General features: G+C 36.7%; 2 protein-coding genes across 4 annotated transcripts; both read left to right on the top strand.

Moving 5' to 3' along the window:
- The first annotated feature begins 556 nt into the window (after positions 1-556).
- On the top strand, positions 557-19104 carry hnf4a (hepatocyte nuclear factor 4, alpha). 2 transcript variants are annotated; one of them, XM_084427183.1, is made up of 10 exons: positions 557-669; positions 15375-15549; positions 15654-15748; positions 16237-16343; positions 16989-17144; positions 17570-17657; positions 17750-17902; positions 18000-18236; positions 18459-18581; positions 18937-19104. In XM_084427183.1, exons 1-10 carry the CDS (start codon positions 621-623, stop codon positions 19077-19079), a joined length of 1326 nt encoding a protein of 441 aa, XP_084283309.1. In that variant the 5' UTR covers positions 557-620; the 3' UTR covers positions 19080-19104. The 2 variants fall into 2 exon arrangements, with proteins under 2 accessions (XP_084283309.1, XP_084283308.1); XM_084427182.1 differs by lacking the exon at positions 557-669 and adding an exon at positions 13658-13787.
- Positions 19105-21188: 2084 nt separating this feature from the next.
- On the top strand, positions 21189-26232 carry ttpal (tocopherol (alpha) transfer protein-like). Of its 2 annotated transcripts, none has more exons than XM_084429063.1 (5): positions 21189-21412; positions 22164-22608; positions 24462-24655; positions 24737-24847; positions 24937-26232. In XM_084429063.1, the coding sequence occupies exons 1-5, from the start codon at positions 21359-21361 to the stop codon at positions 25207-25209; spliced, it is 1077 nt and encodes a 358-aa protein (XP_084285189.1). In that variant the 5' UTR covers positions 21189-21358; the 3' UTR covers positions 25210-26232. The 2 variants fall into 2 exon arrangements, with proteins under 2 accessions (XP_084285189.1, XP_084285190.1); XM_084429064.1 differs by having other exon boundaries at positions 21411-21523.
- The last annotated feature ends 12 nt before the right edge of the window (positions 26233-26244 follow it).

Here is a 26244-nt window from a genome sequence, read left to right as displayed (position 1 = left end):
CTAAGAATCTAACCTGCTAACACAAAGGTAGAGATGAACCAGTTACACCTAAACCCCTTGAGTCTGTCTAAAGGCAAATAATTACAGTGGCGGAAATGAAAGCTGATATGAGGCATGTTGTCAAACAGTGAATTTGGACTATTTCTTGTCAAAGGTAATGGGAATCGGAAAATCAGAATGTCTAAATGAGTCTGCGTAAACGCTCCACTCCTTTCTTTTCTCACACTCCTTCCATCTCCTAATGCTTGGCTACACAGAACTCTTGTAACCTTTAATGATTAATTCCTGAATATGGGATGAGTTTAAAAAGACTTTGAGAAATTGAGAAAAATTAAAACAAACTGTCTATTTGAGTTTCTATCATCCTGTTGCTATAGCTACAGCTGTCATATGGATTGGTCTCTATACAAGCCTGGTTACTGTTTAACCTCTCCACCCACATTTGCCCAGATTAGGAAAATCAATAAGATAACAGGAGTACCGGCCTTACCTTGCGCCAACAACACCTTCACCAGAAACAGAGGACTGTGCAAAACTTATATGTGTTTATTCCTCATCATCTTTTACATTTAAAAGAGAAAAATCACTAAAACACAGTGGTGGGGAGCAGAAGAGACATCATGGTTAATGTGAACGCTCAGGTTAGCACCCATATGGATCCACCGTATGGTAAGTACTCCGTCTCTTTCAATAGCTTCCAGGGAAAAAAAATGGTGGGTGCTTTGATGATCTTGGTGGAACATGTTGTTGAATAGGCATTTTGTTCGTTGACGTTTCATCCAGTATGGTAGCTATCATCGCCATTCGTGGGAGCTTGTGGTGCACGGCTGCAATTCGGGAGGTGTGGCAAATCCATAATGACGGGTAAATAGGGCCTATTTGCTTGAGAAGATGAATAATGTGGATAGAATGGCTGAAGTTCCTCTTTTCTTGCTGGGATGTAATGACTCAAAGTACTCTGGAGAAAGTGCTGGAACGAAGTGAGCATTGTAAAAGATCTCTAGGCTTTAATCTTCAGACCAAACTTGATGTGCAATCCAAACATGATGTCTTAAGGATACAGTTATTCATTGCAACTAAAACAGGCCCACAGCAAAATGATGTGCATGGCAATATTACATAGCAAAATTATGTCACTACATTATTCATCTTTATTTTTGTCTGTTTTACAGCTCAATAAGATTGTTTAATGTTTTTGAAAAAAAGTCTCCTTTGCTCACCAAGCCTGCATTTATTGAATCAAAAATGCAGTGAAAACAGAAATATTGTGAAACTGTTTTCTATTTTAATATATTTTTAAGTGTAATTAATTTCTGTGATGGCAAAATGAATTTTTATCAGCCATAAATAAAAAGATCTGGATCTTTGATGAATAGAAAGTTCAAAAGAACATTTATTTGAAATAAATAACTTTTGTAGCATTATAGATTTCATCACTTTTGGTCAATTTAATGAATCTTTGCTGATTAAAAGTTTGTTCAAACTTTTGAACGGTAGTGTACTTTACACTATGTTATTATTATTGTAGTTAAATTATAAATCAATTATGATGTAATTATTAGTTATTATGTAATATTATCTATAATAATGTGATATATAACATGTTCTCTTTAGTTTTTATAGTAAACACAGTGCTTTGCGAATGTTAACTTTAGCATCCCTCTATACAGTGTCATAAACCTGCACTGGTTCTGGATTGAATGCTTCAATCAGCCATACACTATATGCTTGCTCATATGAAATATAATATCTAACAAACAGTCACAAAATCAGCCCCTCTCTAATATGTTTAGAGAGTATCTTCTAATACATTTTGTCAAACAAGTATAGCTTTACAATTGTATACACTTGAATGAGTTTTATTTATGGCTACACATTTGTCTTTGTAGAGCTCTAGTGTGTGGAACATTTACATTATTGTTGCATATCCGTGGAAACTGTGAATAAGCTGCTTTGTGGTCTAGATCATTTCAGAGCTGCTGTAATGTGTTTTTCATGAATACAAAGAATGCACAAAGCACTGCCGGTGTAAATTCTGGTGCGAAATGCTGCTGACAAACATCATGTAAGAAGGCTCAAACATATTAGCATATACATTAGCTAATACTTAACATGAACTAAAAGTAAACAATAAGCTAAGTTAATGTTCATTTTTACATATACTAATACATTTTAAACAGTAAAAGTTATTTACATTAACATGATTTAAAGCATTGGGAACTAGCATGAACTAACAATGAACAATAGTATATTTATACTATTATAAATAAAAAAACTTAAAAAAATTCATGCAACCACAACAAATTTTTCAACCTTCATTGCCTATTTTGCAAATTTGATAAAAAAACATAAATTTGAAATGAATCCATATTTAATTATAGACAATGCTACATTGCAGGTGTAGAAATCTTGCATGTTTGCGCAAAATAGTTGACTTGCACATTTTGCAGGACTACTGTCTAAAATTAAAGTAGGCATGAAATGGTTTTGCAATAGTGTTTCCGGGTGAAACGGCTTATTGAACAAGAAAAAATGTGGGGCGGGACTTGATTTTGTCCATGGGGAATTTATTGGATGGCTGTGGTTTGTTATTGCTATGATCTCATGTGAGTGACAGGTTGTCCCACCCTCGTGCCAGTAAACGCATCATTAGAGAAGAGAGGTATTTGCAAGAGGGAGTGGAAGTTATTTAGATTAAATATTATGAGTGCACATGAATAATAATAAGAAAAAAAGATGTGCATGGATAAATCATTCATAAATACTGCAATATTCCATAAAAAAAAAAAAGAAGAATTTGATTTCATGGTAACTTTAAACGCAATAGTGCTGTTGCCCTGAAATGCTGAATGACTTAGTGGTGGTGGTCCAGCAGCTCCAGCTGTCAGCTCAGAAACTGTTCAAGGCCAGAACAAGCAGCTTACAGAGTCAACAAGCTTCAACCGTGTGTGTGTGTGTGTGTGTGGAATGTTGCTAAAAGTAGAACTCCTACAAAGACTCTTCCATGTCTGGAAATATTTGTTCCTGATCAATAGTCACTTCAGAAGCATTTCTTTCTCCTGATCACTGAAGATCTCATCCCTCTTCAGTACGTGGCATTCAGACTTGGAATTAAGCAATTTTATCCACATTTAAGGTTATATACTTTAAATGTGTCCTGCTTTTTATATTAATATTTTGTTTATTTTACATTTTATAGATATTATATATTTTGTATATTAGTTTATATGAAATACTTTTGGTAAGTTGACATGTTCTGCTGTATGGCATGCGATACATCATTTAAGTGCACAATTTTAACAGCATTTTGCCAATTATTCCATATTGATTATCCATGTAACTTTCAGCATGTTTAGCATATTGATTGTGAGACTACTGGGAATATTTCAAGCTTAAACTGAAATTTGAAATGGAAATATTTGTACTTTTGGGTAAAAGTAACTTATACTGCAGGAAAGATTAAATAACTCTGCAGAAGCATTTAAAATTATGTCATTTAAATGTTGATATAAAATACACATTGTGTCAAAAACTATGCTAATCCATAATCTAATATATATATCGCCCATGCTATTTGATGCATTATGCAATGCATAAGAAAACTTATTAATGCATAGTTTTAGTTAACAGTATTTAAAAGTTTCAAAAGTTTGGGGCAGTACGATTTTTTGAGGGAAACTATTTTATTCAGCAAGGATGCATAAAATTGTTCAAAAGTGAAAGTAAAGATATTTATAATGTAAAAAAAAAAAAAAAAAAAGATTTCAAACAAATACAGTTCTTTTCAACTTTCAGTTCATAAAAAAATTATCAGTTTCCTTAAAAATATTAAGCAGCGCAACTGTTTTCAATGTCCATATAATAATAATAATACATGTTTCTTGAGCACCAAATCAGCACATTAAAATGATTTATAGTAATATTGTAAATAATGTTCTAAACTGTAATAATATTTCACAATATTACTGTTTTTACTGTATTTTTGATCAAATAAATGCAGCCTTGGTGAGCATTAGAAACCTTTTCAAAAACATCTTATGACCCTAAACTTTTGCATCAACCTGGCACCAGAACAAGTTTATTAAAACAGTAACACTTTACAATAAGGTTAATTAGGTTAAATAACATATAATTTTACAATAAGGTTAAAATGATGATTTAATTAATCATTAGATCAATAATCTTAGTTAATGTCAATTTCATCATTTACTAACACATTAGTTAAAGCTGCAGTCCGTAACTTTTTTGGGTTAAAAATGATCCAAAATATATTTTTTAGCAAGTACATAACCAGCCAGTGTTCAAGACGATCTGCTTGCCTTAGCTCGATTCTAAACGGTAAGCTTATAACAATGTTTTTAATTCCAGTGGTACTGGTGGATTTCCGCGGGAAATTCGAGCATGTCTTTGCGTCATTACGTCACATCTGTACACATAAAAGGTGTCTCGGCTAGTAGGCTATATTGCGTGTGAGGATGTTGGAGGTGGAGATTTATTGCCTTTTCTCACAGCACTTGATATAATGAAACTTATTAATTTGATGGCGGATCCAGAAAGGTTCAAACGACAATCACCAGTGACAACATGAGATTCAGTAAAATGCACAAGACTTCGGATTTCAGAGAGGCTACAGAAAAAAAGAGACTGCAACCGGGCCGCGATATTTTTTTCCCCAGGATGGTAGGGGAAGACTCATGAAAATTCATTAGGGAAGTCATCCCTGATTGGTCTGATGACCTACCCCTAACCCCACCCCTAAACCTACCCGCCACTGGGGGTCTGATGACCTACCCCTAACCCCGCCCTAAACCTACCCGTCACTGGGGTTAAGACCAATCAGGGATGACTTCCCTAATGAATATTCATGAGTCTTCCCCTACCATCCTGGGGGGAAAAAATATCGCAACCGGGCCCATGCGAAAACAAGGATAATATCGGAAGGGCATTAAATGTAGTCACGCAATGCTGATGTTGTTAACATTAACAATTTCAGAACAAAGTATAATTTGCACGGTTTGATGTGATATGATAAGCGATCGTTAGATTTAATCAGCGCGATTTACTGCAATGCTTTTTTCCCCTTAGTTGGTCAGAACAAAAGTGGATGTTACTTACTTGTTCAGGTGACATTTTCCGGTGAAAATTCTTATGTCGGTCATACTTCCAAAAAGTAGAATCTGTGATTCCGAATGACAGTCTCCACACCGGCGCGGCGACTGACAGCCGCACATTCTCCTCAAAACATTGGATTCATCCGCGCTGTACCGTGCCGAGGCACAACCCACGTAAAGTTAATAATTCCGCGGATAACTGCAATTGCAGATTTCGAACAGAGATGGCGGCAAAGAGGAAAAACTATGGACTGCAGCTTTAAAATCAAAAGGTTGTATTTGTTAACATTAGTTAATACACTGTGAACTAACATGAACAAACAATGAACAGTTGGATATTTATTAACTAACATTAACAAAGATGAATACATATGTAACAAATACATTAACTAATGTTAACTAATGAACATTGTAAAGTGCAACAAGTACTGTAAAACTTGCCTAGCTGGCTACTGGTTAACACTCTCCCATAGATCAGACAAGTGATTTCTAAGAAATAAAAACTTTTACTTTTCACAGTACTTTCTCTCCTCAGTACCATGAAAACGTATTATTCAATCAAGAAGTATTTTCACTGACTGAACCCTGGTGTCGCACTCATCAAAATGACGACTTAATGTTTCCTATCCATTTGTGGGAGAATCCAGGGGCCTCAGAAACGGGAAGTGCCAGATATGAATTATGCGCTCTGTACGCTTGACAATATTAGGCCGTGCGCTCAAGCCCCCAATCAAATCTCATTGTGACAGGAATTAAGGGATTAGGCGAGCTGCCGGTCAGTGTGTGTACAGCAGTGAGAACGGCGGCTCCAACACACGCTCTCACACTCACTGAATGGACAGATCATTGTGTGGAGGAGGTTGAGGAGCGGGGGGTCCCTGCCAGCTCTCAGGACCATAAACCAGTGCAGGATGTATGAAGGACATGGCACCGGCCACTTCAACACCACACCAGGTACAAGGACCGCATAGATCCACTGCCTCTTTTAGAACAGTCGAAGCTGAAGGGTGCGTGAGGTCGTTTATGAGAGTTTGTTTACCTCTGATACAAGACATAGGAGTTTTCAAACAATTTGGGCAGTAATTACAATAATGAGAACGAGACATACTGGAGCATAATGGAACAGTTTAAAGCTAAAAGTGGTTCAAATGTCTTCAAAGTGATCATGACAAGAATATTTGACTTGTTCATCTCTAGAGGTTTATAGTCAGAGTGTGAAACAAAGCCTGTTTTGGTGTGGTTCTTTTGTGTCAGAATGGCTGTTATGCAGTGCATATTAAAATCACAGCAGACCTGACAGTTTTGGGGATTTCATGTCACTCTGGTAAAGCCTTGTGGCTCTGCTCTGTGAGGCCCTGGGCTGCAGGGAACATGCTGATGTAATTGCAAGCTTTGTCCACATGGAGGAGCTGCTTAATAGTGGACTTCACAGAAACTGCACATTAAAAATGTTGGTACATTCTCCTAAAATGTCATTTTATTTCCATAGTTCACACAATCCAAGATTAACATACAGGCCTATATTTATATATACAGTTTATACAGTTTCAACGTTACAGCTGCTTCTGTTTTGGATTTGCTAATATAGGCCTAATACAAAATGTTCAGTTAGCCTACAGATTGTTGATAATTGAACAATCTGAGTGAAAAGATGAATCAAGAAATTCACATGAATTCTAGAATGCCTATTTGGTTTGTCCTCCTTTGAGTCCTTTTACATTAATGACAGCAGCACACGAGCTGCATAAACTCGATTCGAATCTCGATTCAATATTCATTTGGATAAATATCAGGTACAAGACATGTTTATTTTTATCTCTCAAGAGCAAAAATAAATCTCTCTCAAGTATGCTGTCAATGCTGTAAACTAAGGGAACCCTGTCAGCTGGTAGGCTACAGTAGCCTACTATACTAAAGTACATTACTATAAATATTATATTACTATAATGATAATATTAATTGACATGAATATAATATTACTATTAATAATGTTATGATATTAATACTATATTATAATATTACTAACATAGTATAAAAATAATACAATATTAACAACTGAATTTTTTATAATCATAATAAAAACGTTATATTTTTATGATCTAAGAGTAAAAAAAGAATTAATATGTATATTATACAGATTGTATATGTATAATTGTATTGTATATGTATGTATATAAACGCTGAATGCGTTTCATACAAATGAGACTCGCGCAGTTGAAACTGTTCTCACGCCACACATCTGTTTTCTCACGCATTGCAGAGAACAGAGTCTGTCTGAGACAAGACAGAGCAGGCAACAAACTGCCAGATTTCAAATTCTGTTTGAAATGGCAGTCCTGCATCTACAAATAGTAGGCTTTAATAATCAATTTCATCATAACATTTCTTTGTTTTACTTTTCCCAAATCTCTAAAATATTCTGTTTATTTACAGGTTTGAATTAAATTTAGAATCCAAGATTTATATGGTCTCAGACATAACATTCTCTACATGCCCATGATATGTGACTCTAATTGTAATGTAAACAATGAAAAATGAAACTTTTTATACAATAATATAGTTTATAAGACTGATAAACTGAAATCCTAAAAGTGATGTATCATCACAGAAATGTTGGCATCATCCAAGACTAATGAACAACAGAAGGGAAAAAAGACTTCCAGAGTTTCCGTAGCGTTTTTCAACTGTGATCACACCGGTAAAACATCATATTCATTACACAATTATGTAATTTTCTTTGTCACTCTCAGAAAAAAAGGTACAAAAGCTGTCACTGGGACAGTACCCTTCAAAAGGGTTCTAATATGTACCATTTAGGTACTAATATGTACACGTTTGGTACCAATATGTACCTTTGAGGGACTTATATGCACTCTTTAGGTACAAAGGTGTACCTTTTGAAAAGGTACCGCCACAGTGACAGCTTTTGTACCTTTTTTTCTTAGTGTTGCGATATTCAAACAAGAAACTGACTCCACACAGCACCAATGAATAAAAGTACACCGAGCGTCAACAGGTTTACTGATTATAAACCAATTTAATAACCATGTAGGACTCTTTAGCTTCGATAAACTGGGGTAAAGTTAAACTTGTTTGGGCAAAATGTTCCTTCGAGCTGTACACTGTGATGAAAAAGTGATTGATTGATGATAACAAGTGAGTGATAACTGTCCACGCAGCATCACTCAGCCTGCAAATATGATTGGGTCAACAGGCAAACCGATTCTCAGCAGAAAAACTGTTAATCATTGAACGAGCCTTATCAGAAAATGTGATTGATTTACAAAGAGCATGCTCTAAATGTTTATAGATGCAATTGTTTACTTGCGTGATGTGCACAGAACTACTTGAGCTTTTGTAATGTAATGAAAGTAACAAAGCAGCTTGATCATTTCAGTAGCATGCGTTCTCAAATAGTATTTAATCCCATAAAACTGATCACTTGATATTGATAGAAGGACAAAATCCTATCAGCGGCCTTATCGTGTTTGTGATGAAAAGCATGACATAGACAGAGATAAGCAGAAAGTAACAGCAAAGGTTGGCCAAATGTGACCTTTTTTTTTGCCAAACATATTATTACCCAATGATTTTGAGTTTTAAACTTTAATACTTTATGGAGGCTGTGCAATATTAGGCCCTAGGGGTTTATGATTACCTAGACTACAAATACCCTGATGGGTGAGGACTATGGGAACTTCATAGATAACTGTCTCTGTTAATCGTTACGGAAGATGATGGTTCTGTCTCAGGTGCCTCTTAAGAAAATGGCTTTGGTTTGAGTTGCATAGGATCTATTTTAAAATGAAAACACTGCTAAAAGATTGACTTTACAGTATCATGCATTTGTTTAAATGCATTGGAACTAAAGTCAGAAATTCTACATTTAAAAATGCAAACAATGTGGGAAAGGAAAAATTTTTTGCTTGTACGGTTTTTGGGTCGAAACCCAGGAAAAAAATTAACTGGCCATCATAAAGTCTCTAACAACATTGTGAATTACTACTTGGCAGGAATTACAGATTTAGCTTGTAAATCCTCTTCATTTGCACCTGGTTATGTATTAAAAACTTAACTGCTTGAACTTACTCTTTGTCAGAGCAATAGGTCGCATGACATGTTTATCCATTTCTTGATGCTGACAACAGTTTGATTAGCAAATACTTTGAATTCTTTCTTCTGTTCTTGATTTATTCTCAGAATGAGTTTTTTTAGAATCTGCTGACTGAAATATACAATCAAAGTAGAATATGAACCATCAAAGAAAAAACAGAACGAATGAAATGCTTGTATGCTTGTAATATTTAGCATCTGACCATTGATTTACATTTTGACAGGCCTTTAAAAAGCCCAACAGCCTGATGAAACTAAAAAAAAAAAAATTTGACCGAGGGGAGGGGCATTATCCATGCTTATCGTATCGGCCCCTTCGTCCTCAGTATAGATAGATACATTTCAGAAGTCTTGCATTAGTTGATATTAACACTGCAGCATTAAATGCCATGTTTCAGATAGCATTAGCATTCAGTAAAAGTAAATATTTTGCCACAAAAGGGCATGAGCTGTGTGGTTCGCAGGTAACCAACCAATCTGTTGGCAATCTGCTATGTGTTCACTATGTCACCATACTCACATATCTGTGCCATCTACCACAGTCAATCCACAGAGGCTTTTCTACTGGCCTCAATTGTGCTTTAGTAAGCATATTGCTGCCGTCTTCTCCCATTCTTATAAATGGCACAAAGCCTCAAATGTTCAAAATCAAAAGAAAGTAATTCATATTCCCATGTAAAACACGTTCCCGAGTACTCCAAGAGCATGTTATTCCATCTAGGCCACCGGTTCCCACAAGATATGAATTGCATATCCACCTTTGTAGTGCTACTTGTTATTCCCATTTGGTCAGACAGGTGAAATGAAAAAGAGTCATTGGAGAGAAAGTACAAATAGGCAGTGGTTGCAAATGGAGTTTGGTCAGTGGTCGGAGATCCTTATTGTGGAGATAGACAGGACTTTGTTCACAAACTGGAGTTTGAAGTTTCAAAGGGGAAAATAGGCAGAGGAGTTACATCAACCCTCTGACTTTTAGCCCCAGGCAGGCGGTATGGGTGACTGATTATTGGACATGACATTGCTGCCTCATATCACACAGAGGAGACGATCAGGGCAGGACATGTGCCATGTCATATTGTCTTCTGTGATGAGACTCAAAGTACGATTGCACCACGCTGCAGTGCGCATGTAAACGTCTGCCTTCCAACACTGATCAGATAATGGAGGAAAATTCTGACCGTTTGATGAGGGATGTTTTCAGTTTGAGGGAGTTGCTTTGAATTTGTTTTACTAGTGTGGTCTGAGGGTTTGGATTCTGTGTCATCATTGATACAGTAAGGAACAGACACTTAAAGGGATAGTTCACCCAAAAATGTTAATTCTATCATTTACTCATCCTCAAGTTGTTCCAAACCTGTAAGAATTTCTATCTTCTGCTGAACACAAAAGAAGATATTTTGAAGAATGTCGGTAACCAAACAGTTGAAGTGCCCCATTGACTTACAGAGTATGGGGATGGATTCTCTGGAAGTCAATGGGGCCCATCAACTGTTTGGTTACTGACATTTTTCAAAATATCTTTTTTGTGTTCAGCAGAAGAATGAAATTCATACAGGTTTGAAACAACTTGAGGATGAGTAAATGACAGAATTTTTATTTTTTGGGTGAATTGTCCCTTTAAGGGTTTGAATTAAAAACAATTCAAAAGCATTAGAGGTGTAATTGATTAAAAACACTGTCCGCGTGACAGCATTTAATTCACTTTTTTTTAAATGAACCATTAACAAAATTATTAAAAATGTTGAATACAATTATTAATAATGATTCAATTCATATAATTGTATTAGGGAAAGTGTAAGACTAGCATAGTTGAGTAAACTAGGCTAACTGTTTTACAACTAACAGTCTGTCAGAAGCGACATGTAAAATAATAAAATAAATAATACAACAGATAATTTATCTATACATATTTACTCAAAATTCTAAATGTCCTTTTTTCCAAATTGAATACGTAATTTACACCTGTGGCCTGCCACGTTAATAAAAGTCTGAGTGACACACAAATGCCAGTTAATGAATACATAAACCAACCTTAATCCACATCAGCACATTCTGCAGATGTAAAACTTTTGGTTTGCTCACCAAGAGGCTTTTGCCCATGTGAGGTAATGATCTAATGTAGTTATCTACACCTTCCTGCTCTGATCATTGAGGTGCATGTGAGAAAGGGCCATAACTTTACAGATTATTCTTTATGGAGCCCATGCCTTAGTTAACAGAAACACGGAGATGTACGCTGTGATAAGGAATTTAATGGTGACTCAGATAAGATTTGTTCATTGTGAGTCATTCCTGTACACTGATTGTCATTACTCAGGTTAATCGCCTGAGAAGTGAAGTCATCTTGTATACAGAAATAAGGAAGACTAATAAGTATTTCTGATCCATAGGCTAAAAACATGCAGTTCTTGTTCAAATTTGTTACATTTATTTTGAGATGTAAGCTTAACATCATGCTGTCAGAGCTTTAGGTAAAGCATCAAAGCAACCAACTACTGCACAGCCTTGTCAAATTTGCTAACATTATGAATTTAAATGTAATTATTTTAGATTCTTTAATATCTCTATGAATATGCAAGTGGCTAATGTCCCTGAAATATATTCAAACCAGCTATCTTGTAAGTTTAGGTGTTTTCCAGCCTGTTTAAAACCAGCTCAGCGTATTTAGTGGGTCAGGTGGGATGTGCTATTTTCTGATAATAAACAATGTCAGGGCTGTTTTAGCAAGCTCAGCATAAAACACATAACCCCACATTCTCATTAAATTTCATGCAGTGGAGTAATTTAATTTAAATATAAAAAAACACGAAACGCTACTGTGCCACACTAATTAGAGTAATGACGACTCTTAAACAAACTTGCATTCATTTACACCAACAAAAAAAGTATTATTTTTTTTGTTTTAAGAATAAACCTCATAAAACTTTGATCTATTCTTAAAACCAGAACTCCTGTTTTCCAATAGAGTAAAAAAAAAAGTTAACTCTGACAGTATGTTAGCTAGCTGTTCTCCAGGCAGGTGGACATGAGACTGGTCTGAACTGAAGAACGATGACCCATGGCTTGTCATGTAGCTTTCTACACTACACTTGCCTCTGTTTGCATTGGCCCTGATACTTATGTACTTGAAGTTGGTATTTGCACAACTGTAACATCAAACTTTCCTGTTTGAGTAACAAATAGTTTTATCCTCTCTAAGAAGGGTTAGGACAACATAGACTGCAACATAGATGATCACCTCAGTTTTTTCCCTATCTCATGGTGATTTGGACACTGTTGTGTCAGAATCTTTGCAGAATAATGCCTAGTTTACGTCTAGAATGACAATGTGTGGAGACGATATCTTGTGTCACCAAACCTCACCAAAAAACAATTTATTTGAAAAGGAAAATAATAAAATAATATGTAATGTAAAATGGTACAATAAACCTGTTTACCTTACCTTACCACATACCCTCAAAACATGATTTAATTGTACTGTACAATTGTACTGTAAAATATTCCCCAAAAATCTTGAAGGTAATAAGCATGAATTGCCATATAATTTACAGTCAAAATAAATACATGAATAAATAAAAATATATTTATTATCTAACTTTAACTATGTATTAGGTAGGTAGGTTATTAAAAATAATAAAGTGATTATAAGTGATAATACAATTATTGTGGATGAATATGTATTTATTTGTGAACTGTGCAATAAATAGCCACCAAAATGCATGAAACAGTAATGCATTAAACATTAATTGTTTAACCATTTCTTCTGGCAACCACAGCTGCCAGTGTTTTACTGCAAATTTACCTGCAAGTTATTTTTCGCAGTACCAAATGCTAGTTTGCATAGTTTGATGCAACTGGAACTGAGTTGTGCATCACGTGCACATTTAGAATGTTCAACAGAACAATGAGCTCTTTTCACATAAAGGCCACAATTTTTACTCGGTGCGAGTTATAGCTGTTGTTTATTGTGCTAGAATTAACAGAGATTTAGCAAACACGTAATTTGCTCGTTGAAATGTGGACCATTACTCTCAATCTTATACATTTGAGTTGAATGTGAGTGATCTTTCTGTACTGTCTAAAATGTGTCAAGAACTATAGAAAGTAAAGTGCTGAGACTGGTTATTTTGTCTAGTAATGAATTTGAGACAACTGAGATAAAATATAAGACAGTAAAAAACCCTGTTTGTCTCCGTCTCTGAAAAAAACAACAACTCTGATTTAGCATTTCAATCATTAACACAAGGGCCATCCCACTACAGAGCAGGGCCGTGCTCTGGGAGGAGGCCCGGACTGTCAATCACAGCAAGCCTCATCTTTGCCCTTGAGGACATGGCCCCTGTCACTCAGAGGTGTCTACCCCTCCGAGAGGAGGGGCTTGGCCTATGAGGGGGTGTCCAAATGCTGTAGAGAGGACAAGTCTTTCCCCCAGCATCAGGTAGTTGAGAATGCGTTTGTCCAAACCACTAGTAGACATGGAGATGGCAGACTATAGCGAGGCCTTGGATCCAGCCTACACCACCCTGGAGTTTGAGAACATGCAAGTGCTTGCGATGAGCACAGGTGAGTCATCTGCTCAGACCCTGCAGTGAACTTTGAGACCTTTATAGTATATGGTCTTTATAGTATATGGTCAAGCGTGGGAGGCAGATGTTTAACAGGGTTGATAGGGTTATAGTTAAGTGCCAATTGGCAAGTTCGTAACCTCTTGCACAGAACACCCAATACTGATTGTAAAAGCCCATTCGAAATGCATTTTTCAGGAGAAGATAAGAAGCACAACATGCTCTGTCCTGCAGACATGGTACTCTATAAGGAGAAGAGGTTCATTCATCTCCTCTTGCTTGTTCTCATACAGTTGGCTTGGGATAAAATGACTTGTTTGGATAGTATTTCAAGAAGAAGTTTGACACCAGGATGAATGATTACTGAGCAAAGGGGGTGTCATGTAAATGTTTTGCAGCGAAGTCTCCCATGTCTAGGTTTTGTGCAACAAATTGATATTCAACCACTGTCAGCATGACCTGACAAAGTAATCTAATATCTATGGTAAAGTTATATCTAAAGTTTTAATGAAGTAGTAAGAATCTAATTTATCAAATGTTTACATTTTGAGTATGTGTATATTTTTTGACTGTTACATTGGCATTCATTGTTGAGGTCATTTATTCAATAGAGTATATCAAATAAATTATTTTAATTATTATTCAAATGTTTTTTTAAATAATGAAATATAGCCATATTTTCATCACACATTATTTCCTTTTTTTATTGTAACATTTTTAATCACATTTATTTTTAAGCAGTTCACAAATTGGTTTCCATTTAGATAATCATCACATAATCACTCACACTGATAAGTCATTTAACCACATTTTGCCTTTGATCACTGCTGGGGTTTTAATGTAATTATCTCTGATTACCTCTAACCTAAAAATGAACACTTAACAACTCACACATCTTTCACAGCAATAATTTTCTTCATAATCATTTTTTAAGCTATATTTTTGGCCTTTGGCCTTTTCACTATTTAGGATAGTGTAAATGTAATGGGGAGAAGAGAGACTGGAACAGATATATATATATATATATATATATATATATATATATATATATATATATATATATATATATATATATATATATATATATATATATATATATATATATAAAATTAGTTTTCTAGAATTCCTGTTCAATTGACATTTTCTGTTGAATTTGTTTAGTAGGTCATCAAGAACACTAATTAGAGTTTATATAATATAACATGATCTTGTTGTAGCTTTTGTACAGGTTTAGTCCTAATCACTTCTGGATTACTTAGCAAACAGTCCTTTCCAGCACATGTTCTTGATGATGATTCACTGCCAATTGGTTTAGCTGTAAAAATGTCTTTTTGGGAGTGCTTTTCACCCCATGACCTTTTCCCTATTTACTTTAACTTTGATTGGTCTGGAATCAGGAGTCTGACTGGTTCAATCTGTAACCCAGATATTTAAGCCTCATTCAGAAAAAGATACATTTCATATATTTTATATATTTTGAGTCTCGGGTTTTCAGCAGCTCTGCTTTTTCGCACTGTTTTTGTTGCATGATTTGGAAAAAAAAGCATACTTGTGACACTAAATTCAATATCCCCCATGATTTCAGACTCCTCACCAGCTGAGAGTGCCAGCATGAATGCTGCCAACCACTTAGGGGTGGGCACCCTATGTGCCATCTGTGGGGACCGGGCCACAGGAAAGCACTATGGAGCCTCCAGCTGTGACGGATGCAAGGGTTTTTTCAGACGCAGTGTACGCAAAAACCACATGTACTCCTGCAGGTTAGAAAAAAACAATCTCCTTGGCTAAATTTTGCATATATAATTTGCAGAATTCTGCAAGTTTCCATCCAGTGTGTCAAATGACTCTTTATGCTTCTGTACAGGTTCAACAGACAGTGCATAGTGGACAAAGACAAGAGAAATCAGTGCCGGTACTGCAGACTAAAGAAATGTTTTCGAGCTGGGATGAAGAAGGAAGGTACTTGCTCATGCTGTGAGATTACATCCACATAATGCTACCAAAGAAATAAAAAAACAGAGATTAAACGTGCCTGCCCTGTTTGGAAGGTTAGGGAATGAGGTGGCGCAAATGGGAGATGTTGCAACAGCAGGGAGAGAGTTAGCGAGAGACATTTTGTTAATGTTCACTCAAAAATGCACTGAGGTCTATGTCTGGTTTATGCTGAACAAACAGTTTAGAGCCATCATAACCGCACACTGATAAAAAAGCGCAACCTTGAAGACTCCCCCCTCTCACAAAGTCAGCTAATATCCCTCATCTCTGCTATCTCGATTGGTTGTCGGAACTGGGTGGCATTCACTGCTACTGATAACCAAAGAGTATGTTTCAGTGGTTTACCAAGAGCTGTTTTTGTCTGTACAACATCCATATTGATTAAATAAACCTTCTCTGTGTTTTTTTAATGAATGCAACTTTAATTTGCTGATTGAAAGTGTTCCTTTCAGCTGTGCAGAATGAAAGAGACAGGATTAGCACCAGAAGATCCAGCTACGAAGACAGCAGCTTACCCTCCATAAACGCACTCATTCAGGCCGATGTCCTTTCTAGACAGGTACGTAGTGTAATTCAAATTGAAATGCTCTATTAGCAAATGTTGAGAAATATTAAAGGTTAATTGTGTAAAATATGTTCTCTTAACCCAGTTTAATATGCAGAGACTAGGAATGAGACATCTGCAGGTTGATTCTTCTGAAAAGTGTAAATCAGCCCAATTGCTATGCTAACCCCCAGAATCACGGCCAAAACCCTGATAAAAATTGGATTCTGGCGGGTAAAAATCACTTTCCAAAGGGTAAAATTTGAGAACCTGCAGACTAAAAAAACAACCAGCAGCAACAGTGTAAAAGTGGCCCAATTTCGTGGGAAAACCACGCATTTGGCAACACTGACTGTGGGGCACAACATTGCTCTGTTTGTTTGAGCATCCCAATCAGAACCGCATAGCAACACTGGCTCAACCAATGGTATAAGTTTGGGGACTATCTGACCAATAGTAGACCAGGGGATTGTTTAGGAAACCTGTTCAGAAACAGTCAATATTTCTGCAGTTATATATATATTTTGTATTTATAATGGGATTTATATTTAAAACATAATACATATAAATGATTACTATATGTAGCATTGTATTTAATAATAAATAATTATAATAATAAATAATAATTGTATAAATTAATAATTAAAAACTATTATGTAGATCTCATCACCAGGTCCTATCATGAACGGTGACATCAGAACGAAGAAGGTAGCCACTATAACTGATGTGTGCGAGTCAATGAAACAGCAGCTGCTGGTGCTGGTGGAATGGGCCAAATACATCCCTGCATTCTGTGACCTCCCCCTGGATGATCAGGTAGGATAGACACCTCTTATTTAGCTAAAAATATGCTCCCACAATATATTTTTCATGGATAACGGTGTGAATTGATTCACATTTTTGTCTTAGTTGGAAAAAAGGTTCAGAGATCTTTAGTGTTGGTGGTTAATGTATTCAGATGGCTCAGGTTAGAATATGATGAGCTGGTTTGAAAGTTACATCTCTTCTTGAGACATTTAGAATCATTAACATGCTGAGCACTGAGGCATGGTAAATGATCAGTGTTTTAGCTGTGGGTGAGACCGTCTCAAACTGCATCTTCTCACACAAACATGTACGTGAAAACACACATGTGTTTATGGTCACAAAGACCTTATTTTGCCCCCAGATGCGTTAAATCTCAAGTGAAAATAATGTTATTATGATCATAAACCAAACAAATGCATGTTCATTTGTCTCAGGTGGCTTTACTGCGAGCTCACGCTGGTGAGCATCTCTTACTAGGAGCTGCCAAACGCTCCATGCTGTATAAGGATATTTTACTATTAGGTAAGTAAAAAAGCAAAACACATCGGTAGTGTGGATATGACAGTCTTCTGGAGAGCAGAATTTTACCTCACAATTTTCCTTGTTTCTCGCAGGTAATGATTATATAGTTCCTCGAAACTGCCCTGAATTGGAGGTGAGCCGTGTGGCTATAAGGATCCTTGATGAATTAGTCCTTCCCTTCCAAGATCTCCAGATCGATGACAATGAATATGCCTGCTTGAAGGCCATTGTATTTTTTGATCCAGGTATACAACAAATTGTCCTAAAAAGAGACAAAGCACAACAGATTGTTGGTGAGTTTTCAAACACATCTAATGTGACGGTCTTTCTCTAATCATGTAGATGCCAAAGGTTTAAGCGACCCAAGCAAGATCAAACGTATGCGATATCAAGTTCAAGTTAGTTTGGAGGACTACATCAATGATCGTCAGTATGACTCACGGGGACGGTTCGGCGAGCTGCTTCTCCTGTTGCCGACGCTACAGAGTATCACCTGGCAAATGATCGAGCAAATCCAGTTTGTTAAATTGTTTGGGATGGCGAAGATAGACAACCTGCTACAAGAGATGCTTCTAGGAGGTAACTGATTTAGCTTTCAAAACCTGCAATATCTGGGATGCATCATGAAACATCTGGGAACAACAAGAACAGCTTGTTATAATCTTGAAAACCGAGATAAAAAAGGCAGCATATACATACTGGATTCTTGTAGATCCTTTTGACTGAAAAAACAAGTTCTTTGATTCAGACTTGAAAATTATCTTCCCAATCCGAGATTTAATGACCCTCTTTTCCTGTCAGGTTCAGCTAATGAAGCTCCTCATTCCCATCACTCTTTACACCCACATCTGGTCCAGGAGCACCTCAGTAGCAATGTCATAGTTACCACCAACATGGCCACTTCGATTCACAATGGCCAGATGTGTAAGTAACTGTATCTTCTTGAAGTGAATTAATGAACATTTGTTATGAATAAAGATCTTACAGAGAATACAGGTCCTTAAAATGTGAGAATCAGGTATGGACAAACAGGCTTGTTGGAGTAATCCCTGCCAGAATCGTAGAAACTAATCTGGCTTATTTTGTCAAAGAAGGCTACTGTAATTCTTTCCAACCCTAATGCCTTCAGAAATTTCATAAGCGTGCTTATTTCGTGTCAACCAGGGGTTTCTTTTTTTCACATGTTATCATGCTGTGCAAATTATGTCTATTTAAGGTTCCATAATACCCCCATGCGGACCCCTGAGCTAATGTATCCTCTTGCTCTTTTTCCAAACAGCCACTCCGGAAACTCCAATCCCATCTCCCCCCACAGCCTCAGGTTCTGATCTCTACAAAATGGCACCTGGGGTTATAGCCACAGTTCCCAAGCAGCCAAGCTCTATCCCTCAATCTACCATCACTAAACAAGAGGCCATCTGAGTGCTCTAGAGAAACAAAGCTTTTTTTTTTTTTAAACATGGTACTTTTAATAGGCTGTGCTAAGCGTGACAATTCATTCTCATAAACATTTGGACACAGTAAACCTGATTTATATTCACAAGCTGTTAAATTTAAGGTTTTTAGTAAAGACACTGAAATGTTTCAGATTTTCCCATTTTAAGACCTTTAAACCAAAATAATTGAGTTTGACGGTGTGCAACAATCACACTTTAAATGTATGTGTTAATCCCATCTCATCTGTTTGCTGTATGTATGTTTAAAACAAACTAGCGGTGCATATTTATACAACCCAAGGGGTCACAACAGCATTCGAAAAGTCAGAAAGGACCATATAATACAAAGGCTATGCAAGGTTTCTTCTCCTTTCAATGAGTTTGAGTTCCATAAATGTTACAGCAGGCCTAAATGTGATCAGAGTTTGTTTTATTGTACAGTATTTTAACATCTTGCTACAAATGACTGGCTCTTATAGTACTTTTACAGTAGCCTGATAGAATACATAACATATTGTGCCTTGGAAATATTGTTATTTACCAAAATGCTGGTAATTATTTTATGTATGCTAAGAGTATGAGCATTTCATATTTTTCTGTATGTGCCATACTTAAATTGTAAATATAATGATTTCCTTTTTTTTCATAAATGGATTTAGTCTATTCTAAGTCATGATTTTAGGATTTAAAAAAAAAGAAAAAAACATTTTTGTCTCCTGAACAACCCCTTAACTGTGACTAGTTAGTGATGTGTATGTACTGTATGCATACAGTACATTTCAGGAGAAAATGTCACACTCATTTGTTGTTTTAAAAATTGGTCATTTACTACCAATTTACAATTACTGCCTTCAGTGAGAAGGGTAATTACAAACTTTTAATGTGAACAGATAATAAATGTCAAGGCTATATTTTTACATAAAAGTGTGCTGCTGTTCATTTTTGCTACTATCTCTTTTTGAATCTTATCTTTAGGTCACAGAAGCTGCTATAATAACGTACATGGATAAACACCATAATTTAAAAGGGTGGTCTGAAAAAACATTTCCATAAGCTTTTTTATTTGCAAGACATGTTTTGATATAGCCTTCTGGGAAAACCAACTTAAACCATTCTAAAATGGTTTGCTTGCCTGGATTTATAGACCAGCTGGTTGACCAACAAAATCAGTAGACTGGTTTAAGTTTAAGTTTTTTTTCAGCAGGCAGTTGAATTGTGATCATGCATGTCCATCTCTTTCCAAATGACAAACCCTATTTAATAGCAAAAGTTTTCCAGAGGAAATTTTAAGGCTCATAATCATCTCCAGCTGTAAAACCTGCTTCAAAACAAGATGATAAAAGTGAGTGTACGTGGCAGAGCATGGTCAAGGATTTTTAGTGCTGGGGGTGTGTGCTGCTCAACACTGATAAAAGACAATAAAACAATTCATAAAGCAGACGCCTTTACTGATAATTTCTCTTAAGAAATCTCTGTCAGGGAAAGATATAACCAGATGTGCCAATTACTGAATGAACCACGTTAATCACATATATAATTCAATAAACCTGGTATCCTAGTGTTTAAGATATAATTCAAAAATCTTTCGTAACTGTTTCAAACACCTAGGCTACTAAAATGTGACAGATTGTAACAAAATGTAGCCTACTGTATATGAAAGACAAAAGTAGATGCTTTATAACAAAGAGCAAGTCATAATTGCAATTATGCCACCGAGCTAGGAAAGTGTGAATTATTGTCATTTTAGCTTTTTGCAAAAAATCCCATAACGGGCCCGAACCACTGATCTATATAATGTCATTCTATTCATACCCCTTTTCCACCAACAAGAACCGGGTGCTGGTTCAGAGCCAGTTTTACTGGTTCGGAGCTGGTGCTTTGGCGGTGGAAAAACAAAGAACCGATTTGAAACTAGGCTCTGGCTCCGAACCAGCACCAGCTCTGCCTTGGTGGAAAAGGGGTAATAGATAAGTGGCCCGAACCCCGAAAAACTCGCTCTGTCTGCTGTCATTGGCCAAAAAAATCCATGGTCCCGCCCCCAATCTCACGCCATTGGGTGAGCCAGTGTAAACAAGAACAAACCGAGCAATGCTTTGATAGCGATAGAGTCACATTGTTTACATGTTAGGTTGACTCAGACTGCTGATTTGTTACCTATAATCTGCATATTAAGCTGAGATATCTAAATGTTTTATATCGAATAAATGACACACTTCGGCTTTAATGGGGAAAGGGCGTCGTGCATCACATGATAGAGCGTGACCAATGGTAGAACGGCTTCTTCCTCTACACGGAAGTGAATGCGGATTTATTTGGCAGGTTGGTAATGTTCACTGTTTTGATTTCTGTTCTGTTTGTGAAGAGCATCACCTTCTCAACGCTTGAAAAGCTGAAACTATCACGTCAAATTTCCCCATGCAAAATTTTTAAGTATTATTCCTGGCTTTCATAATATTTAATTGCAGTGCTTCATGAGCGTTAGAAAGAATCTCATTGTGTTTAGCAATGGGCCTGACATCAGTTATTATTATTATTTTTTGTTTTCTTGTGCATATGGTAGTACAGTTATGTTTAAGCATATAAATCCAACTACAGCTGTTTCTCATAAAAGGACTTGCTATATGTAGGATATAATATTATGATTACTTTTTTAATGGTCACCCAAAAAAGAAAGATTGATCTTTACACTAAAATAGATGTATATATTATATTATATTGAATATAATAGGGAATAGAAAATAGTTCTTAAATAGCTTTACATCTAATGCAGGTTCCAAAAATATTGTACATTTTCTATTGTTTTGGTATTGTCCAATTTTGCAACATTGTTTAAATTTAGCTAAAATTGTGAAAATGCATAATACATATTCCAGTGTACCCACAGTAAACAATGCAGTACAAATATAGAATACATTTGGTGAAGGATAAGATAAACGTCCGCCTCGTACAAACCTGAATTTGCACTACTTCTAAATAATGACCCATATATAGTGCTTGATTGTATTTTCTAATGAAAATGTATCCATAAACTGCTCTATGTCTGTCATTTACATGTTTCCATATTTAATAGTCCATGGCAGACCAAAATGGTCACATTGATCTTGGCCCTCCAAGGGAAACGGTGGCAGGTGTAGGCTTCCCAGCTCCTCCTCCACCCATCTACGCCTGCACCCTTACTCCTGAGCTGGTGGCCAAGGCTCGGGAAGAGCTCCAGGAGAAGCCTGAATGGAGGCTCCGGGATGTCCAGGCATTGCGAGATATGATACTAAAAGACCACCCTAATCTGAGGACACGGTTAGACGATGCATTTCTGCTGCGCTTCCTCAGGGCCAGAAAGTTTGATTATGACCGGGCCCTTCAGCTTCTCATGAATTATCACGCCAATCGGAAAGCCTGGCCTGAGGTGTTTCAGGACCTGAAGCCCTCTACAGTCAAGCACGTCCTAGATCTGGGTTTTCTCACTGTCCTTCCCAGACCAGACCCTCATGGACGCTACATACTGTGTTTACGGCCAGGTAATAATTGAACTGATGAAGGCTTCTGCTTATACAGCCATGGCCAAAAGTATTATGTGACAAAGTTTGTATTTGCTGCTTCAGTATTTGTTTGTTGATTATTTTTTCACATGTTTCTGTGGTATACTGGAAAACAATTATAAGTATTTCATAAGTTTTAAAGACTTTTAGTGGCAAAAACATTCAATATATGCAAAGAGTCAATATTTACAGTGTTGACCCTTCTTCATAATCTCTGCAATTTGCTCGGGCATGCTTGATATCAGCTTCTGGTCCAAATCCTAACTGATGGCGATCCATTATTGCCTTATTAGTGCTTGGAGTTGATCCAATTTGTGGACTTCTGCTTGTCCACTTGCCTATTGAGGACTGACCACAGATTCTCTATGGGATTAAGATCCAGGGAGTTGCCTGGCCACGGATCCAAAATTTCAATGCAGCGATCTTCAAGACACTTCATTATTACTCTTGCCTCATGACATGGTGCTCCATCATGCTGGAAAATGCACAAATCATCACCAAATTGTTCCTGGGTCGCTGGAAGAAGTTGCTGTTTTTATAACAGTCTGCATTCATGGCTGTGTTTTGGGGCAGAATTGTGAGATAGCCCTCTCCCTTGTTTGAAAAGATACCCCACTCATGGATGGTCTCAGGATGCTTCACTGTTGGCACAACACAGAACTCATGGTGGCGTTCACCTTTTCTTCTCCAGACAATCGATTTTCCAGATGTCCCAAATAGTCAGAAGGGCTTCATCAGAGAGGATAACTTTGCACCAGTGTTCTTCTGTCCAATCCTTATACTTCCTGCAGAATTTCAGTCTGTCCTTGATCTTTTTCATGAAGAGAAGTGGCTTCTTTGCTGCCCTTCATGACACCAGGCTGTTGTCCAAAAGTCTTCGCCTCACTGTGTTTGCAGATTCACTCACACCACCTGCTGCCAATATTGAGCAGCTCAATACTAATGGTAACATGATTCCGTAGCTGATTCCTCTGTAGGAGACAGTCCTGGTGCTTGTTGGGACACTCCGGGACGTCCTGAAGCCGCCTTCAGTGCAGTTGAACCTCTCTCCTTGAAGTTCTTGATGATCCGGTAAATGGTTCTTTCAGGTGCAATATACTTTGCCGCAATTTCCTTGCATGTGAGGCCATTTTGATGCAAAGCAATTATGGCTGCGCATCAGTCTGCTCTTAAATCCAATCAGAATGACACTGAATTGTACTCGTTCACACTTTCCCATGTGCTGATGATATGATTAGTGAAATGAATAAATTTGTGCCAGGGCCAAAATAACAGTGAAATTTGGGTTTCTTTTTAGCCAAAGAAGCTTTTTGCAGTTATTTAAAATGCATCTGATCACTCTGCTCAATAATCTAGAAACATTGTGAATCAACACCACAACAACTGAAGCAGTAAACTTTGCTAAACACAAAATTTATGTAAAAAACACTGCTCTACAGTAATTTGACAGTGATTGCAGTACCAGTTTTGGCCACAATCTTACTTACGGCTCCTTTAAGCTTTAATTTTGTGCACACCTTGCATTAATACTGTAACTGGTATGTTTTATTTTAAATGTTAAGAGATGTTTCATTTTTGTCTTTGCTCTCATTCTCTCTTTGATTTGTGCACCAGTGCTAGATCACAACAATCCATTGATCCAATCAGAAGAACAATATCAAGTCCTGCCCTACTTTTTCTCTTGTTCGAGAAGCCGTTTCTCTAGGATATTTGTTACAATAGAGAGGAAAAGACTATTAGGCCTACAATTTTCCTTTAGTGCTGATTTTGATAAATATGTTGCTGTTAGCCAAAAAAAAAAAAAGCATTTTTTTTGTCTTTCACTTTCCTAGGTAAATGGAAGCCTAATGATTACCCATTTGTGGACAACATTCGAGCTATTTATTTGACATTAGAGAAGCTGATTCAGCCTGAGGAAACCCAAGTGAATGGAATTGTTATCCTGGTGGATTATGGGGGAGTTGGCCTCTCTCAAGCCTCTAATCCAGGTCCACTTTTGGCAAAGAAAGTTGTTGGTATCCTTCAAGTAAGACAATGCAAAAGTGATTAATTACGATGAAGTCATTGATTTTGGCATGAGCACTGATCGGCTGCTTTTGTGTTTCAGGATGGCTTCCCAATCAGAATAAAGGCTGTAAACATTATAAATGAGCCACGTATTTTCAAGGGTATTTTTGCGATAATTAAGCCATTTCTGAAAGAGAAAATGGCAGAGAGGGTAAGTAACTAGCTACTTATCCTGGTATTTACACACATACATGTCTAGCATAATAATACTAGAAACAAGGGCCTCTCTTTCTCCAACAGTATGTCCTGCATGGCTCAGACTTGGCCTCTCTCCATCGAGTCATTCCTCAATCTGTGCTGCCTCAGGAATATGGAGGAATGGCTGGAAGACTTGACATGTCTGCCTGGTCCAGAATGCTGCTGGAGGCTGAGGAAGAGTTTGTGGTGGAGTTCTGTCAGCCGGATCCTCTGGAAGGAGTCATTCTGCCAGACTCCATGCTGTTTGAGGGAGAGCAAGCACATGGAGAGGACACCTTCAGACATCTGCGTTCCCAGCTTTATTATTGTTACTGACCTCCTGGCAACGTGCAACTGGTTCTTTTGAAACATTTGTTTAGCTATGACCAACTATGTATTCACAGTGTGATGAGGTCACCGCATCAGTCTGACCGTTTAAAAGATCTGGTACAGACAGCCACTTAGATGCTGGATATACACTCATTGCTTTGGCTTAACCTGGTAACCCTTCATTTTAAAAACTTGATTCAAACATCCAAACAATATCCTTTTGAGAAGGAGCCCTAGGTTTTATTATATAATCAGTCTCTGTATATGTTTTCAGTTATACAGTGAGCATTGAAATGTCTAAAATAGTTGTTTTCAGCGCTATATCATTTCATGTTACATCTCAAATAATGCTTGCCTTAATTTACGGTGAAGGGAATATTATTTAGATTTATTTAGATTATTTAGTACATTGGAGATAATCGCCCATGTCAATTAAATACAATGCAAAAACAATGTGCAATTTTAAATTTAAAAACCTCTGTGCAGAGAATTATTTCATCCTATACTACATAGAATAAAATAATGATCATGTTTCTTTTTGATTTGTGGATTGAACAGCTCTAAATTTGTTTCTTTTACTTTTCGCAAGTGTGCATCACTGAATTTACTGAATTTACTTTCTGTACAAAATACCTTTGTCCATATAAGTTACATGATAAGCTTTATTAGTAAGGCATCAGATAGTTGTATGTTTACAATATATTAAGCTGATGTGAGGTTGCTCAGTATACTTTACATCCTGACTACATAACATTTTTAAAGTTGAGTGGCCAATATAAAATTCACAATGTATGGTTGTATATTGTTATTTGCCAAAATAGTTTAAATGGACTAATATTTAATGTTGTGTACCTTGTATGAATATCTGAATAGAAAATGTAATACATTTTTTTGTCTTACTGAGCACATTAATGCCTAAGTTTCAAGCCTTATGTTTGATGCCAGTATTGTAGCCATATCTTATTATCTAAACACTTTATTATTTAAATGTTTGTGGAAACAGCCAATAAACATGATAATTTTCGGAGTAAAGGAGTTCAT

Source organism: Rutilus rutilus (assembly GCF_951802725.1).
Source record: "Rutilus rutilus genome assembly, chromosome: 13".
In the NCBI taxonomy this organism is placed as follows: Eukaryota; Metazoa; Chordata; class Actinopteri; order Cypriniformes; family Leuciscidae; genus Rutilus; species Rutilus rutilus.
This window is presented reverse-complemented; position numbering and strand designations above follow the sequence as displayed.

Excerpts from the sequence above, each read along its gene's own strand:
- hnf4a (XM_084427182.1), top strand. The coding sequence starts at position 13,673 with ATGCGTTTGTCCAAACCACTAGTAGACATGGAGATGGCAGACTATAGC. Across the intron at positions 16,344-16,988 it reads CCGATGTCCTTTCTAGACAG|ATCTCATCACCAGGTCCTAT; the intron begins GTACGTAGTGTA and ends ACTATTATGTAG. Across the intron at positions 17,145-17,569 it reads ACCTCCCCCTGGATGATCAG|GTGGCTTTACTGCGAGCTCA; the intron begins GTAGGATAGACA and ends CATTTGTCTCAG.
- ttpal (XM_084429063.1), top strand. The coding sequence starts at position 21,359 with ATGGTAGAACGGCTTCTTCCTCTACACGGAAGTGAATGCGGATTTATT. Across the intron at positions 22,609-24,461 it reads CATACTGTGTTTACGGCCAG|GTAAATGGAAGCCTAATGAT; the intron begins GTAATAATTGAA and ends TCACTTTCCTAG. Across the intron at positions 24,848-24,936 it reads AAGAGAAAATGGCAGAGAGG|TATGTCCTGCATGGCTCAGA; the intron begins GTAAGTAACTAG and ends TTTCTCCAACAG.